Source organism: Schistocerca americana, chromosome 7 (assembly GCF_021461395.2).
Source record: "Schistocerca americana isolate TAMUIC-IGC-003095 chromosome 7, iqSchAmer2.1, whole genome shotgun sequence".
Taxonomy (NCBI): Eukaryota; Metazoa; Arthropoda; class Insecta; order Orthoptera; family Acrididae; genus Schistocerca; species Schistocerca americana.
In genome coordinates, this window is record NC_060125.1 from 484,797,830 (window position 1) to 484,817,386 (window position 19,557).

Sequence of the window (19,557 nt, forward strand, 5' to 3'; positions counted from 1 at the left end):
GAAGCATGCTAAGCTTTGATTGTGAGGGGTCCTGGGAAACTAGAAAAGAAAACATTAAAAGTAGTAGAGATGTGGATATGGAGAAAAACCACAAAATCATTCTGGAGTGAAAGGGAACATAATGAATTAATACTAAAAGAGTGCAGGAAGTAGGTCATTAACACTGGGAGGACCAGCATTAGTGAATCACCTTGAAAGGATATGGTTCTTCTGCCGGTGGTGCTTGTCTTCCTTGTTTTCAATTTTACTTGTTAAATTAATTCAGTATGGTGTATTTAAATGTCACTAGTGTATTTTGCTTACCCTACCAATGTGTTATGCTTAAATTTTTCTGAAGAAACTACATTTAACTAAAGAAAAAAGGAGCGAAGTAAAGAATACGTCATAAATACAATACTCATTGAAACTAAACTTGCCGGCCGCGGTGGTCTAGCGGTTCAGGCGCTCAGTCCGGAACCGCGCGACTACTACGGTCGCAGGTTCGAATCCTGCCTCGGCCATGGATGTGTGTGATGCCCTTAGGTCAGTTAGGTTTAAGTAGTTCTAAGTTCTAGGGGACTGATGACCCCAGATGTTAAGTCCCATAGTGCTCAGAGCCATTTGAGCCATTTTTTGAAACTAAACTTTGATAGCAAACTTATAAATGCGAGTAAACATATAATTATACAACAACATTTTTTATCTCGGACTTGTTCTCAACCAAAACACAGACAGGCTATAAACATGCATTTATTAAGAAATAGAAAGAAAAATGGACATGAATTGTTGTGGCACAAGAAAGTAACATTGTTTTTCTCTGTGGCATGTTTTCAGTGAAAGTCACCATCTTTATTAAAACAGCTTGCATAAACCTGCTGAACACTTCCAGCACATGGAACACATATGAGTTGCTTGCATTGCACAGACAAATTTCTAGTTTTGTTTGAACTACTACATCATCATGTCTGGCTGGTCATCCCTACTGGTACCTTAAATATTACAGTGGTTGCAATGAATGTATGGACAAGCCCTTTCCTTGAGTGAAAAGCATCTCGTGAATGCAGGAGCAAAGTTCTTGCCAGTTGACCTGACAAAATATATGAAGTAATTTTGAACTTGCAAAAGTTAGTAAATGTAACATTGTCATCAACAGTAAGTTCATGATCATTCACAGAGTTCTTCTACTAATCTGAAAAGAAACATTTGTCAGGTAACTTTTCCTCCAGTTGTAAAGGATCCAGGTGTTGATTCTGGCAAGGTCTGACAAGATTTGGAGGGGGGGGGAGACTTGATTATACGTCTGGTCCAGAACATCAACTCCAAATTTTGTGGAATTGTAGCTTATCTGAACGAAAACACAAACGAACCATAATAATGAAGAGCACTAAACTTCTGCAATGCATTGAAAAGAGCACAGCAACTAGTTTGTCCGCTGTTGCACTAAATAAAGTAAAACTGAAAGGAGGAGGAATTAGATCACAACAATGAAATAAAATTAGTAAGTGGATGTGTGACTTTTAGAGATATGAAAAATGAGATATCACACCTGTGAAAATGACCCGCTGCTGTCCTTCAAGGTAAAAATGTTTAAAGTTCTTTCAGTTTTCATAATTGTTATTGATCTTCCACAGAAATTACAAACCATCAAAGTATGTTAAAAGCCATGGAATATGAGCATCCTAAATTAAAATGTACACTATTTATTAAATTTTAAACAACACATATTGAAAAGTCAAAACATCTTTTTCGGAAATTAAAAGCAAGAGTACTAATGTTACGAATGCTATGGGAATTCCACTGTTGCATGCAGGGGAGAGCAGATAGGTGGAAAGAGTACATATTAAAGGCCTCCATGAGGGGAAAGACTTGTCTGATGATGTGACAGAAAAAGAAACAGGAGTTGACATAGAAGAGATGGGGATTCAGTATTAGAATAAGAATTTAAAATAGCTTTGTAAGACTAAAGATCGAATAAAGCAGAAGGGATAGATAATGTTTCATCAGAATTTTTAAAATAATTGGGAGACGTGGTAATAAAAAGTATTAACATTGGTGTGTATAATGTTTAAGTCTGGTGGTATACCATCTGACTTTCGGAAAAACATCATCCACACAATTCAGAAGATTACAAGAGCTGACAAGTGCTAGAATTATCGCACAGTCAGCTTAACAGCCCATGCATCCAAGTTGCTGACATGAGTAATATGCAGAAGAAGGGAAAAGAAAATTAAGTATGTGTTAGATGACTTTCGGTTTGGCTTTAGGAAAGGTAAAGACACCATAGAGGTAATTCTGATGTTGTGGTTGATAATGGAACCAAGACTAAAGAGAAATCAAGACATATTCATAGGATTTGTCAACCTGGAAAAAGTGTGGACAGTGTAAAATGGTGCAAGAAGTTAGAAATTCTGAGAAAAATAGGGGTAAGCCGTAGGGGTAGATGGGTAACATATATTATGTACAAGAGCCAAGAGATAACAATACTAGTGGAAGACCAAGAACAAAGTGCTCGGATTAAAAAGAAGGTGAGATAGAGATGCTACCTTTTGCCTGTGTTGTTCAATCTATACATCGAAGAAGCAATCCACTTGCCATCCTAAGATATTTAACCAGATTTACCCAGTCATTTGCAGAGTAACCACAATGCAACTAGACATTTTTCATGCACAGAAATCATTGCTAGTGGTGAGAGAAGGGATAATAGACAGGAAAAAATCCTAGAACCAATTGTGGGGTCTGAGATAGATCTTTGAATTTGTAGAACAATAACGAGGAAAAGGAAGACGAAATAGGTAAAGTTGTCGTGGGAGAGACAATACTCGGAGAACTACTTCACAAAGCATTGAGAAGACTTGAATCAAAACAAGACAGTAGATGAGATCCCTCAGACTTCTTAGGTCGTTGGTAGGGCCAACTGTGACGAAACTGTTCCATATTTTATGTAAGATGAGACAGACACAAAATACCTTAAGATTTAAGAAGAAAGTGATAATAGTAACAGTAAGGAAGGACAGGTGCAGTTAGGTTTGAATGTTACTGAACTATCATGGCTGTAAAATACCAACATGAAAGCTGACATTGGGGAAGATCGTTTGGGTTCTGGAAAAATATAGGAACACATGATGCAGTACTGGCCCTTCAACTCAGCCAAAGCGGTCATAATACGTTCAGCCTTATTGTCGAAATAATATTGAGTCAGTATATTGTGTCGAAGTGTGAGGCCAAGAACGGCACAATGTTAATGTGCGATATTTAAGTCCAGGATGCGTCAGAACTCTGCTTTCATAGCGAACATGACAGTGCTCGACCATGTGAACCTGTATTATGACTTGAGTGGCTTGTCTTACAGAACGCAAGCAGAAATTACGAAGAACGGATGAAACAAGTCTGAAAAACTTTCTGTGAACACTTAAATGAACCAAAGACTCTTTCATGGCAACATAGAGTTGTAAAGAACCTGCAAGGTACAACTTATATTAGCCTAATTATGAATCACATAAGTGAACTAGCAAGAGCATTCATATAAGATCATGTAAGCAGTCAATCATCTTAATTGTTTTATTCCATTTGCAACAGTTCTTACAGCACAGAAATTACATGATCTTATGTGAATGCTCTCACAAGAAAAGTAAATGTTTATGTTCACCGGTCATTTGACCAGATTTTATTTGCCAATTCTGGGGAACTGCTACATGTAAAATATACATTTCTGCCTATTGTTATGACAACAAGCTCTTCAGTTGCCTCTGCTGTGGTGGACAGTGATGTGTCTGGGTTTTCCTGATTATCCAAGAACTTCATTTCTTTCAGAGTACCACATGGTGCTTTCATATACATCTTCCAGCTACTATCTACTCTTTCGTCATTTACTTTTTCAGGTCTTTGTGGAAATTCATTCAGAGCAAATTGAATTTCTCTGCCTTGGTAGGAATTGATTGCACAATACTACCCTTCTAAGGCACAATATATTGAATGAGTGTCAATATTATTAAAGCTCTGCAGTCTTCTTCAGTATATTGCACAAACTATCAGTATCAATCTCAGTCAGTCGCTATTACTGTGCAATACTCGGTACTGGACAGTAAGTATTGAGTGTATGAGGGACCCTTAAGTGGTGGTGGTGGTGGTGGTGGTGGTGATGTAGTCCCATATTCCTTGACAGAGCGTAGGGGAACGATGGGGGACACCCGTTCCGGCTTACTAGGCAAGGTCCTCCTGCCTTTATAGACTTAGAGAAAACTTTTGGACACTTTTGATTGAAATACTGTCTTTGAAATTCTGAAGGCAGCTCCGATGAAGTACAGGGAGTAAAAGGTTTTCAGCAACTTTTACAGAAATATGATTACAGTCATCAGTTGGATATGGCATGGAAGCAGTAGTTGAGTAATGAGCAATTCTGGAGTGTAGCTATACATGAAAGTGAAATGTGGACAATAAGCAGTACAGACAAAAAGAGAACAGAAGTTTTTGAAACATTAAGATAACTAATGAGGAGGTTCCAAATTGAATTAGGTGGAAAAATTTATGACTCAGCTTGACTAAAAGAAGGAACTCGCATCCTGAGGCATTTGGTTATTGTGGAAGTGTGGTGAGTAATTATATCAGAGGAAGACCAATACTTGACTATAGTTAGCAGGTTCAAATTGATGTAGGTTGCAGCAGTTGCACAGAGATGAAGAGTTTTTTACAGGACATACTAGTGTGAACGTCTGCATTAAACCATTCTTCGTAATGAAGACATCTACTGTGACAACATGCAATTGAATATTAAGCCATTGTGGGTTCAGAGTGCAGCTACTGTGACCTGATGAGTGTGTTCCATCTAATTTTTGTAGTGGTCAGGGTGACTGGTTAGGTGCTTGGTAATATCGATGCAGTCTAATCGTAGAAATCCATTTTTATGTGATAGTTTTGTAGCAGGTATAGAAATGACATTTGTAATTTAAGTACATGGCACTACATTTTTATAATATGTTTGCAAACGTGTTGATAGATAAGAGCTTCGTTTCATTGCCTCCCCACTAAAAGTTACTGACTTGTGTAGTTTATGCTTTACTAACTTGACTGTACTAGTCACTATAGAGTGTGCGTAGTACTTCATACTTTTGGAGAGGAATATTCCTTAATAATGAGACGAAATTTATTGTGGAAATGTGGTAGATGTCTTTCACTCAAAATATGAAATACAAACACTGAAGAAAGCCAAATTATGACAAAGGGTAAATGCCACCCAATTCAGTCACTTTGTTCCTCAACACTGTCCTTACCCCTGCTCTGGTCTGTGCAAGAGACAATAAAATTGCTTAATGATATAATTATATTTTCAATATTACTTTCAACACTCGTAAAAATTTCTCAGGCATGTTTAACAACTGTTTCTGTGTGTCATGCAACATTACTGCAATTCTCTAGTGTTATTTGTGCCACTGCTTCCTCTGTGGTTTTTGTTGAACTTCTGTCACACTCAAGCTTTTGTTACTTGTTACTTGTTGTCACGTGTCTATCTGTGTGCAAATTATTTCAGTGGCATTGAAGTGGCAGTTTGGCTGTCGATGCCTAAGATCGCTGTGACCACATTCTTTAGCCACCTTGTCAACAACATACTGTTGAAACTGTATACCCCTGCCCCCCTCCCACCTCTAAAAGCTTCGTCTTGTACAAATCGACCTGAATGTTCACATTGTAGCATTTCAACCATTTAAAATGACTGCTTTTTTTGTTGCCATCATCGGAGCTTTATTTTTAATAACTGAATGTATGTGCCATTATCCATTACAGTGGTGACTGCTGATTTAAGTTTTCCAGTAGCTGCCTCCTTGAACCATTACAGAAAACTATTGTGATTCATCTCCTTGTGGTAGTGCCTTGTTTTCGTCTATTTGTAAACCTGGAGACATTTCATTGTGAAACCAGATGATGTACCAACATGCAAGACAGTAATTTTTGTGCCCTTTCCTGAGAGAACAGCAGTAACTCCTCTTATATCATCTGTCCATTCACCGAGCGAGGTGGCGCAGTGGTTAGACACTGGACTTGCATTCGGGAGGACGACGGTTCAATCCCGCGTCCGGCCATCCTGATTTAGGTTTTCCGTGATTTCCCTAAATCGCTCCAGGCAAATGCCGGGATGGTTCCTTTCAAAGGGCACGGCCGACTTCCTTCCCCGTCCTTCCCTAATCCGGTGAGACCGATGACCTCGCTGTCTGGTCTCCTTCCCCAAACCAACCAACCAATCTGTCCAGTGTTTTCTGACGGAATGACTGGAGTTTATCCATGTATCGAGCCACACAATCTTCAAAAGGTACTTTTAACCGTGACTCTCAGAAATCTACAACACATGCAATGATACCATTTCTTTCATTATAATTTTTCATCCATTAATCTTTTGTACTAGATACTGAAGGCTTTAACAACTTCTTACCTCTAATACTTTGCTGCATCATTTTCATCATTGTATTGACTTTTTTAATTGCTCTTATTTTTCTTCCTGTCATTGTATTTTCGTTTGGAATCTGCTAGTGTCCCCTACAATCTGCAACCAAGTGCCAACTAGGACTGCTCATCAGTTGGTATTGCTGCATCCCATGTAGCCAGTGTGAGAACAGTTTTAGGTAGCCAACAGCAGCAAGAAATTATAGCTTACTTTTACTGCAAAAAGTGGAATTTTGCTGCAGAAGTTGGCTATGCAAAAGAACATATTAAGAAATTTATCTGTATTAAGTTTGCTTGTAGAGGTTAGCCTTAAATGCCAGGAAAAAAGCGATTGGAATTTTAGTTCTGTCACAGACTGTTGGTTGCTGTTTTCATGGGACACCTTCCACTTCACAAGGGTGTGGTTAGATTAGGATATAAGTTTAAATTCAGGGCTACAGAACATCTTCTGCTGCAGGTCAGTCACTGGTCACTTAAATCAGCTATCAACAGAGCATCTCCTACTTCCGTCATATGTCATGGCAGCCATTTCCAACAATGCTCCGAATATTACACATTAACAGTATTTGTAAGGTGACCCACCGTGTTTTGTGTTAGGCTATAACCCATCGGTAGCTGGCAACGGTTGTGGCAGCATTGTAGTGGTGAATAACAGATGTCAACTATCAGGTAATTTTAATAGGACTGTAGGCCATGGCAGAGGAAAGTTGAAATACATTACATACATTGCAATCTAGTAAAACGTTGTTCAGTATGTCTGCAACAGTGTGTGGTGAGAGATCTTAGGGACAGTGGTTCTGAATTAGTATTGTGTGCATCTGGCACACAGTGTATTGGTTACAGGGAATCAAATTAACACGTCTATAACATATGGATGAAATGATCTGGCTGTGTCACTGTAAAGAGTAGAGACCAGTCAGTCAGCACGACTGTTTGAATGTAGCCCATGTCATTATTTCATAACTGCAGAGAAAATTCCAGGGTGAAGAAACACAAAGGATTATACCTGGATCAGAATTACAGAGTGATAAACATTAGATGTTTACTGGGCTGATACTGTAGGAACAGCCAATCGGAGAATGTGCTTGGTTGAACCATCTGTTCCGTTCACCATTCTCAAATCTCTTTGCTATGGCTACTGTACACAGTTGCAGACAATGCTTGCAGCAAATAACCCAACAGTTCCCATTGTTTCATTGTGTGCATTATTTGTCTGTGCGGCAAGTTTATTTTGAGTGAAAGACTGTCTGGAGCTTGCAGTGGAAGTGTGTAGAAAAGTGTGGTTGTTATACCTGAAGGTTCAGCAATCTGTTTCTGTTTTGCTTGGTCAGACACTTGAGATTGTGTGCTCATTTGCTTGGTCAGACACTTGAGATTGTGTGCTCATTGCGGTAATATTTTGTGAAGAGAAGACTTTCTGATGGTCTTTCTGTTGTATCTATCTGCGACTCAGCATTGCCGCTATATGGTGAGTAGCAGCTATCCTGGATTTTATTGAATATGCATATCTGTAACTCTCAACTAATGCCTTAAAAAGGTAACTAAATTTGCATTATTAGCACTTAAAAATCATTTTCATGTAAAGGAAGGTAGCACAAAATGTTATCATCAGCTGGTAATCGATATGTATCTTTAATGCATTAAAACAAGCGTTCAGTGCATAGTGCTATGGAATGTGGAAAAAACCGCAAATTGGCGTTCATAAGAAGAAGAAGAACACCAAAAATGCAGCAGGAGCGTAATATGTAAGAAATTGTCCACGCAACCTGCCACTGATGATGCCTTGCAGAAAATAAAGGCGAAACGCGTATGGTACTAAAATTGTGTTTTATTCAGTTGCTGTCAGACGGTCCATAAGTAAAAATTATCAATATACCGTAATATTACACGCAACTGAGGAAGGCAGGACTACCAAAGTTGAAGATGTCAATTGTGCTTTCTGTTCCTTGCATTCAGTGAATCCATAACACTTGGTGCATACCATGATTGAATGCAAAGAAGTCACAGACTGCATACGGACTATTGTGCATGGTTTTCAGTGCAACATGAAAGGCTGCCGGTGGATTTCTGGTTCACTCCGTATATAGTCAAGTGACATTGAAATCATTTGAGGTCATGTGACATTCATGGCAAGTTATAAACGTATGCTAGAATGGAGCATGAACTTGTAACTTTCCTTTTCAAGCACGGTGATACTAATTGCACTACCTAGAATGCCATTCAAACTTACAAGAATTGACTAACACATTTTTGATGAAGTATATTGTCGTAACAGGTAAACAAACAATTCTATCAAGAAATCCTGTATGGTCATATGACACTGTCTCACTCAGCTTACCACCAGATTCCTCTCATTTCCAACAGAAAGACAGAGATCAGGGTCAAAACCACAGTTCAGTGCACACCTTTCTCTCTAATGTTCATCACAATGTTAAATATCTCATGATTCACTGTTATGTTAGATACAATGCTCTGTGATTGAGAGATGAAATTTCTAATTAATGTTGTTGGAAGAGGATACAGTTGAATGAAACTGCCACACCTTTGAGTAATTATAGACTACACAGTTTTTGGGCCATCCAAGTAGCAAATTAAAGTATATCGCATGCTACAAAGGCTGGCAGGGCTTATTACTATGTGCAATAAATGAATGAAGCAAATAACGTAAAGAAGTAAATATTTTGGAATCTTTCTCTTTCTTTCATATACACATGATGGCCACAAATGCATAAGATTCTTGGAAATTCTCTGTATACATACATATTATATTACTGGAAACATTATTACCAGTTAAGGAGTATCAGTGGTTGCTGTTATAAGACATATGCACAGCTGTAACTAGAACTCAAGTTAAAATGAATTATTAACATAGTACTTCTCTTGTTTCAAGATATAAAGAAATGAGGCAAGTATCTGCCTTGCTTCATTATACAGTGCTGAGACTAGTGAATGAATGTAGAGGAAGGAAAGGAAACTGGCTTTTAGCCCAATACAAGCAACTAGAAGGTTTTGTCTTGTACATGGTTATTCATTTATTATTAAACATATGGTGAGAACATTAACACTTTGTAAAACTAATTCAATGTGAATTTCATTTATATTGTATTACTTGCTCAAAGAGTTTAAAGTGTATTCAAAATTTAATATTCATTATCTGATTTGTGTGCTGTACAATATTAAATTATTTTAGATTTTTTCAAACAAGTAAAATTTAACTTTCAGTGTTGGTTCTAATTGGCCCATCCATATTCCTGCCAGTTTTTTTTTAGATTTGTATGTGCCAAGATATATCATCTTCTTGGTTGTACAGTGTTTCAATTTCTGCCCGCAATAAACTTTCAGCTGCTCTTATGTGGAGAAATGTTTGTGTTCATTGTTATTTCCAGTCACAGAAAAAGTTTATTGAACCTTTATATGAATATTTTGAATAAACATCCTTCCACCTTAACTGTGTGAAATATGTGAATGTTCTCGTGATACACATGGTGAATTATTCTGCAAAAGAACTTCAGTATGTCAGGCATTTCATTTAGTGCTGCCTTCGTAATAATTGTAGAAACAAGAAATGTGGTCCCACTTGAAGTACGACTAATTTTACATTGGAAACCTTTACATAAATTGCTTAATCCTTGAGACTGATTTACCATGACTGTCCACTGACATTTGGCCTTGTCTGTTCCTTTTGACACCCATTTGATATGACCTTTCAGCTCAGAAAGTCAAACTGATAATTGATAATTTTATTGGTGTTCTAAATAAATTTATCAGATGTAATTAATATAGTTTGGACATAATTTTGTCAGATTGGCTTTCTACTGCTTCATCCTTGTCTATGACAGAATAATTCAACAACTTTCATAGTGTGTGTTATTTCTCTCAACTCAAACGTCCATCCATCCAAAAACTACCTGCTAAGATCACATAATCAGAATTCTGTGGGACACATTATAATGCAATGTGACAGTTATTTTTAATTTTTAATGAATGTACAGATGTAGCACAAGAATTTTTTATGCCTGGTACACTAATGTAGTAATATTGGAGTCATAGAAAAGTAAACTGTAAGAAGGCAAATGAAGATTTAAAACTACAAATTCGTACACACTGTAGTTGGTCATCCTGTTTATGCTTCAGGTCATTCTGCTCTTTACAGTCTACCCACTATAACACATTTGTAAACAGATAAGGGTGAAGTGTACTGTACATTTACGTAGAGTTTATTTCATTGTTCAACTGTACACACCCTCAGATAAACATGAATTGCGTAAGAGTATTTCTGATCATATCAAAACTGAAGTAGGCAGACAACTGTAGTATTAAAATCTTGTATGGCCATACAGATACAGAAATGTAAAACATGCACAAGAATTCTTGTATTTGTGGTTCTTTAAATAAAAGATTTAATGGCAAATACAGAATGATTTCCTCATGAAAACAGCTTCTTCAATTATTATTGAAGAATGGAACGTAGTGTTAGTTAACCTTTTGTGAATGACATACATGTTGCTTTAAATGGTTACCCCAACTTTTGAGGTTGTGTGTCCTGCCACATTATATAGTTAAAACTAACCAATATACAGGAATAATAAGGAGGCATCTTGGAGTTAATTACCCACATTATACCAGCATCTTTTTTTCCTTGAACAGAAGAGTATGGATCTGGAAACTAAGTGAATGTCCTGATGGGTAGTATTTTTAATCATAAAAATCAAATTCACTCAGATAATGTCTTAGGAGAAGTTCCTAATGCACACAGTGGGTACAACACAAATCCTATGGTTTTCCTGTCACACCAATAAAGTGCTGAAAAAGATATTGGAGAGAGCCGTGGGAAGTCGAATTATTAAGTATTTGTTACAAATGATTCATTGAAACCAGAACAGCACAAGCTTCATATTGCTAACCTTAAGGATTCACTACCACATATCAATAAAGGAGCTATGAAGCAGGATGTGGCGTTCAAAGAAGTATAGATAAGAGCATCAAGTTAAAGAAAGTGTTTTGCATGATTTCATGATGTATCCCCAAAATTTAGTTTCCAAACTTGTGATTGGAACTGGTATGGAAATTAAATAGATTAAACTGAGTTAATGCAGAATGCTTTTCAATATTCATTTGAAGTTTTGTAAGCTTTTCTTCCGTGAGCAAGCTATAGGACGATAATGTTGTACTTGGTGATCTTAGCACCAGTGAGTCATCACTTCACACGAAATGGCCAAAGGTCCTGCATGAAAGATGTTTAGAAAACAAAGGAGGCATATACAAAACAAAGGATGTATAAATAATATACATAGTGCCACTGTATGTATGTAAATTAGTGATGAATCCATCAGCTGTTCAGTTTTGGGCAAACCTACTGCATTTCTATAAATAGTTACTTTCATGCACATCTGGCTACTTGTGGTGCTTTGTTTCCTTCATTTTTTTCCTGTTTTATGGAGACAGTGTGGTGTTACCATGTTTCGTGCAAATGAGTGGTACAGTGGAAGATATTTTGTCTTTGTCAAGAAATCTGAAGTAGGTGCAAACTAAATCAACTACATATTGGAATTGGACACACACTGTTTTGAGGGTTTATTACAACAACATAATGTACATGCAGGGTGGTTTTTAAAGTATGTAAGCATACATCTTTTAAGGGCAAAATATGTAGTGAAATAAATTTAACATTCCAGAATTCATAAGTATTGCCTCTTGGTAAGTTTGACTGTTTCTTCATATCTTGGTTTGAACACTGGGTACTTATGAATACCTTTATGGCACTTTGAGATTCTTTATTTGCTATTTGGAGTCATTCAGTTCATTGAATAGTTTATGCACATTTGTTATATTCTGTCAAGGATTCTGCAGAAAACTAATGTATTCTGTAATAGGCTTTTCTGTTTAATTTTCATACCAGTTTAGTGATAACTGTTAGGAAACTGAATTTTGGTCTGAGGTGGCTGCAGGCTGTGATCAGCCACCACCACAGAGCACAGCACAGCACTGTTGCACCAGGCCGTCAGGCGTCTCACGTCTCTGCTACGCGGGGTACTTTGACCGACACGTCGGTCAGCGGCCCCACACCACTTTGTTGTGTTCCTTTAGGTGCCGAGTGATATCAAGCTGCCTGTTCTCTATCTCATCGATTCCATCGTCAAGAATGTTGGACATGCCTACATTCCACTCTTCACCCAGAACATTGTATCAACATTCTGCAGCGTGTTTGAAAAGGTATGTATATTCCAAAAATATAAATTTCTCTGAGTGTTTGATAGTCTTTGGAAAACGATACTTTTCCCCAAATAGGATTTCAATGTGTGTGAAAATATTCAGTTTGAACTTGGTTCTATTTGATGGGCTTGTAGCTTCTGTCTCCAAAACGGCTTATGTATTTTTTTCTTTAAAAAATGTATCTTGATTTTTTTGGTAATAGTAATTTATTTTTAATACTAGGGACTTATAGTTTTCTTGAAATTGTTTTTCCTCTTACAAACTAACAGTGTAGTGAGGAGAGTGAGATTAACTTCCCTACTTATGGAATGGTTTCCTGGAGTGTCACTTGTACTGAAATCCTGGTTATGGGTAACGGAAAGCTGTTTCTGAACAAAATTAAGAAAAAGGCAATGAAGGTCAAGTTATTTAAATGTGGTCTAACATCTTAATTTGAGTAAAGTACCATATGTGAAACAAGCACAAGAAAATTTGGATTTTACTTTGTGATGTGTTAGTTTTACTTAACAAATTTTTTAAGTCTCCTGACAAATTATTGCTTTCTATTGTTTGTTGTGATTATGAAAACACGCATTTTAGTAACTATATTAGACATGTATTTGTTTACAACCAATTATTCATAAATTTAGTTTTAAAAACATAAAAAAGAAAATCATAATTACTTTCTAGAAAGTCACTTGAATGAAAATTGTTATTGCAAGTATTTTTTCACTCCAGTCATTCTTACTATGAAGAGTATAACAATTTTTCTTTCATTAGGTGTAGATAGTGCATATTTTAAGGTCAACTTCTGGTGGGTTAATTAAATGTAATGTAACATTTTGTTTTGTGAGATTAAAGACAGCCATGATTGTCTGGGGTGTTCTTGCTTATGTTTGACTTCTATTACCTTTACAAGTTGTTGAATAGATTTATGAACTACAGGCTCAGATTTTTTTACCATTTTCATTCACTTAACAATCTGTTCCAGGAAGCGATGCTCTCTCTCTCTCTCTCTCTCTCTCTCTCTCTCTCTCTCTCTCTCTCTCTCTCTCTCTACCTTTTTCTCTCTCTCTCTCTCTCTCTCTCTCTACCTTTTTCTCTCTCTCTCTCTCTCTCTCTCTCTCTCTCTCTCTCTCTCTCTCTCTCTCTCTCCCCCTCACGGAAGTTCCGCCATTTTATTATTTTTCGTGTTATTGTAAGTTAGCATCTAGATGAAAAGTCTCCATATCAGATATGGTTGCCACAGGTGGATGAGAAGACAAGAGCCCAGATGTTCAAGTTGCGCCAGACTTGGAATGATGTTTTTCCTGCCAAGAAGCTTTATGCTGTGGATCTGAGAGTCAGCTCAATCGATCCTGCTTGGCCTATCACTGCTCCAAAACCTACTAACTTGATACATATAAATCCAAGATTTCTGTCCAAAGTGGCACCGCAGTCTACAGGTGTTCCTGGTGCCGCTCCAGCTGTTCCTACTGTTGCCGCTGCTGCTGCAGTTAATGCTGCGCCTGCTCCAACTCTCAGGCCTTCTTCACACCCAGCCTTGCGAAGGCCTTCTGCTGTGTCAAGTACTGCTGCAGCTGCTGCTTCAGAAGCTGAAATGCGTGAACAGCTGCTGAAGAAACAAAAAGAGTTGTTGGAACTGCAGCAGCGAAAACTAGAACTGGAATTACTTCAGACAAAGGCAAAGTTAGAGGAGCAGCAAAAACAGCTGGAAAGACAAACAGGCAACTTGCATACAGACCAAGTTCAGGTCAGTTCATTCATGATTTTTTAAAAAATTAACCAGGCATTATAATTCTCATTTTTATTTACCTTCACAAATGATTTAAGACTCTTAATTCTGCTATTTCAGCTAAAATATTTTTGCTGTTACATATCATCACTTTTAGTAAAATGTAGGAGGATAGAAGTTAGTGTTGAATGAAGCAGTGTTTTTGCTGTTTTTATGTAGTGAAATTGGACAGCAACGGCTTGGAAATTTTTGTGTTTTGATAAGTGATGTTTTCCATTCTTTATGGATGGAAAGTGTGGGATGCTAGTGTGTGTGTGTGTGTGTGTGTGTGTGCGTGTGTGTGCGTGCGTGCGTGCGCGTGCGCGTAATAACACTGTGTTCACATTGTAAGATAGCGCACTAAATATCTCTCATTCATGTGCATGTAGATGAATTTTCATTGAAAATTCTCTGTGAAGCAACTTCTGCTTAGCTAGCATGGATGTTGTATGGATGTATAAAAAATAATTTTAACATTATGGGACATAGCCCTGAGATTGGAAATGAGAAATGAAGTAGGGGAGAGTTGGACAAAGCCTGGTACGATAACTTAAAATTGATATAAAAACATATATATTAGCAATAGATCAACAAACCATAGTTTTTTAGGTTTATGACTTATTTGTTATCAACATATTATTATGTTTTTATTTTAAAATTAACACACAGTTTTTTTTGTTCAGCAGGTGCAAAAACCCGGTTGTACCCAGTGCGGTGGGTAAAATCGGGTACACATTTAAATCAATACAAAACAATGTATACTATTGTAAAACTTTTGGTGGAAACCTTTTAACTCAATACAAACTTCGAAATTGTCAATAAGTGTAATAATTTAGACTCCTATAAGATCCTTTACTAAATATTTTGGCCTAAAATACTTTAAAATCAATGTTATTAGGCCAATTTTACTTTATAAGGTAAATTGTCAGTTTATAACATTATAAAATAAACATAATTGGCATATTTAAAAAATCTTTAAATTTAATTATTGATTTTGAAGAATTGAACAAATTTTGCAAACAAAACTTAGCCCTAATCAACTAAGAACAGAACAGAAATCACAAACAAATGTGTCATCCTCTTCTTCGGCATTGGAGCATGTCTCATGTGCCCAAATATGATAGGAAATGCACTGAATGCATCCTCCTTTTGAATGAGACCGTGCATACAACTTGTTGCAAAATACGCAAGCTTCCTTGGGGTTGTCTTCGTCTGAAGAGCTGGAACTCTCATCAAACATCAACTTTGATTTTTTTCGCCAGGCTACATGTTGTTGAGATTGATTGCTTCTCTACAGATTTTATCACTTTGGAACATTTGCCTTTCTGGAATTTTGTTTTAGGTCTACTAATAGACATAGGCCTACTAGGCTGGAAAAGTGTTCTTTTCAATTTTTTTTCATCACTCTTGTTTCTTTTTTACTTCTTTTTGCAGTTCATTTTTGTATAGTGAAGAAGTGAGTATCACTGTTTTACCTTTTTTTTCGTATTGCTTTCATTGGTCTGTTGGTTCTTGTCTCCAAATTTAACTTTGGACGAAGAGGCAATAACAGCTTAGGAGAGATGGATGGAAACGATGACCCTCCTGAAGGTCCAGCAACTTGTATATCTTTTGGGTTTTGCTGAAGAAATTTCTAGTTGGCCGCCATCAGCCCCTACTACCATGAGTTGTTCAGTGGGTTCTTCTTCTGGAATCTCTTCTGCTTCTAGGGATTGAGGTGTTTTCGGCATTTCTACCTCAGTTTCGCTAGCTTCTACAGAGGTTTGCAAAAATTGGTGAGGCACATCTTGAAGAGGTGCAGGCCGATCAGTGGTATCTGCCGGCGCGAACAGGTGATCTGAGAAACGTGTCTGTTAAAGGGCTGAATACCAGTCTTTCCAAAGCCTTTCTGAGTGGTGTGCATTACAGCTGCACGTGTAAAAGGACCTTTGAATAGTTTTCCTATTTGGTAAATAGTTACCAGTCTACCAGGGTTTGAAATCGTCCACTGTCTGACCTCATCAAGGGGTTAAGATAGTGGGTTGTGTGGGGGAGAAAGCACAAAATAATTACATTATGTTGCCTTGCTAATTTAATTAAATCAATACTCTTAACATGAGAGCTGTGACCTTCCAATATTGGGAGGACAGGTTTTTCTTTTGAAGGATTTGCAAAATCTACAAACTGCTGAAATCATATCAAAAACAAATCTTTGTTTATCCAGCCACTCTCATGGTAAGCTGCGAATGCTCCAGGTGGTGCCTCATCCATCAGAATAGGGTTTTCCCTTTTTCTGGGGAATACAATCCTCGGTGGCTTGAAGTTTGCAGACACACTCATACATATCTCAGCTGTGACTAAACCACCATGCTCAGCTGAAGAGACCGCGCCCGGGTTCCCGGGTTCGATTCCCGGCGGGGTCAGGGATTTTCTCTGCCTCGTGATGACTGGGTGTTGTGTGATGTCCTTAGGTTAGTTAGGTTTAAGTAGTTCTAAGTTCTAGGGGACTGATGACCATAGATGTTAAGTCCCATAGTGCTCAGAGCCATTTTTTTTCAGCTGAAGAGATCGAGCCATCTTGTTTTTTACCCTTAAGGGCTAAAACTTTCGACGGTTTGTTGGGCACTGTCAAAATACCCGTCTCCTCAGCATTGTATATCTCTGTTGGTTTCATTTTATGCCGAGTAAGAATTGAATCCAGTAGATCAAAGAAAGAGTTGACAACCACCTGATTGAATCCCTGTTCTCTAGCCAAAGAAGTTTTTTCTGGATGGATTCCTCAAAGAAAGTTGTGGATGTCTTTTCAGGAAACTATACATCCACTCTTTTCCAGCCATTTTTCTCAACTTGTTATGTGTTGGGTATCTGATTTTTTTTTTTTTTCCACAAGCCCAAATGAAAGTCTACGAAGATCATGTAGGTTGACTCCAAACAATCTTTCTTCAAGAAAAAGTATGTGGTTAACCAGCTCTCTTTCTTGTTCTTGGGAAAAAAAATAGTTTTGTACTTGCCCAGTGCTTTTGCTGAGGCTTCCTCCGAAGACAGATGTTGAAGATGAGCTTGCTTGACCCTACCCTCTAGTGTTGACTGTGGAACACCAAATGTTCTAGCAGCTTTCTTGTAACCCTTTCCATGGGTTAAAACCTCCTCGATTGCTGTAGTCATGGATTCCAAGCTCCAGCTCTGTCTCTGCGTCTTCCTCTGATAATTCCTGGGCATTGCTGACTGACAAACAAAACAAATTTTTTAAAAACCAGTTGAGGAATACAAGGATATTGTTTAGATTAGGTTGGTCAAACTATCCCAGTCAAGCAGTTTTTCAATGTTACTTTAAGAATTTGAACACGTTTCGAGAACCTGTAGGCCTACAGAAGATAGCTTGTTGAAACATTACGCTTATTTGTTCAAGAAATAATGTTAAAAAGCTTGAAAGCAATAATAACCTAATTTAAACAATCAAATGAATGCACTTCAATTACGTAACACTTTAGTTACGTATTACTTCAGTTGCGTATGTACTTAAATTATTTAGGTAGCCTACGTACGGCCTATTTGGTTAGGCCTATTTAACCAAATAGGCCTTACGTTCCTGTTCTGTATTTATGAAAGAGAATGACGAGCCTATGTTTTTATTCTTATGTTTTTTATATTTATATTATCATGACCAGTAATAATAACAATCCCTCAGCTATGTGTTTTTTTTCTTTTCATTCAGCGTGTTTTGACTATTATTTCGCAATCAAAACAATAATGTTACATTACTTCTGAGGTATGGGGCAAAACTGGGTACCACATAGTCAGTAAAACCGGTTACCCTGTTTGACCCCACATTTAGGTACCCGGTTTGACCCAACAGCGACTTGTTGACGTGAAAATGGCGTCACTAGGTTATGTTTTGCTGTAGGTGTATGAAAAGAATGTCAAAATATGCAGTGAAATAAACTTAATCAAGATATGCAGTCTATCTTTAGACAACGTTATACTGCTTCAAACTCTTTAAACAAACAGAACAAAATTGAAAAATTTGCAGCTTAAAACTTTTAAAAATTCTTAGAAATAAGAAAACATGCGTCTCTGTTGCTGCTGTTCTCTCCACTTGCATGAAATGATTGCTGCTAGCAGTTCCAGTGTTCAGTGTTCAACCGCTAGATGGAAGCACCCGTCACAAAATTTGTGAGGTACCTGGTTTGACCTGCCTACCTGGTTTGACCCGCCTACCTGGTTTTGTCCGAATCTCCATTTCATGTAAATTTTTCTGTTAACCCTTAACTCATGAGGTGACTTTTCTGTAATGTAGACCATGAGGTGGGGTCTCTGGGTCCCCTATGTTTAAACTGAAATTTGAGGCAAAAGTCATTCAAAATTTTTAATTTAGGCTCAAACAAAAGCACATGATTTTGTGTGGTTCTTTTAAATACTACACATAAATAGACTGTTAGAGTCTATAAAACTAAATTCCAGGATTTAAATTTGTGCATAAAAATTCCACCTGATAGGTACAAAAAGAAAGTCTGTCAAATTGACATTCATTGCTGGGAACTACATTTTTATCACCACTTGGAACACATTTGATTTTAACAGACACTTTGTAAGTAAAAGCAGGTTGATTATAAATAGTAAGATGTGATAATGAGAATAATCACATACAATTTAAATATTCGAGCAGGAAAGATTTTTTTTTTTTTTAAGTTATTGTTCCTGCTAATTTTAGGTAACATTTTTTACACTCTGGAGTACATAGTAATGTTCGAGAATTCACTACATAAAGAAATAAATCCGAAATTCTAACAGAATAATTAATTGCTTTTGCAGCCAGTTGTGGCACCAGTTGGAAAAGATGCCTTAAGGTCGCAGACTGGAGTTAATGATGGCAGACAGGTGGCAGTTGCTGCACCTGTTGTGAGCAGCACAGTAAATGAGAAACTACCGTCTGGCAAGGTAACGCAATATTATTTTTGTCATAGTGTAGATTATTCTCTCTCCTCTAGTAAAATGGTCTCTGTGTAAACAGAAAGATCATTAATAATAGTGAAAGTATAGATAGTGAGAAATGGACTTACACCAAGCCAAATAATGGTTTTATTTTTAGTATTCAAATACTTCTATTTTTGGGAAAGAGGGATAGATAGTGAAAGAAAGGTTCTTTTGTTTAAAAAAGTCATGACGTGATATGAGAATACAAAAGTAGAAGCAGGATGCAT

At 37.2% G+C, this 19,557-nt stretch overlaps 1 protein-coding gene across 1 annotated transcript in view; it reads left to right on the forward strand.

Moving 5' to 3' along the window:
- LOC124622677 (general transcriptional corepressor trfA-like) overlaps positions 1-19,557 on the forward strand; it is a gene marked incomplete at its 3' end in the record, with an annotated part of 45,299 nt that overhangs the window by 17,338 nt on the left and 8,404 nt on the right. The window contains exons 3-5 of the mRNA XM_047148468.1: positions 12,499-12,624; positions 14,042-14,356; positions 19,169-19,294. Of these exons, the coding sequence (XP_047004424.1) occupies positions 12,499-12,624; positions 14,042-14,356; positions 19,169-19,294 (567 nt within the window). The remainder of the gene's footprint in view (positions 1-12,498; positions 12,625-14,041; positions 14,357-19,168; positions 19,295-19,557) is intronic.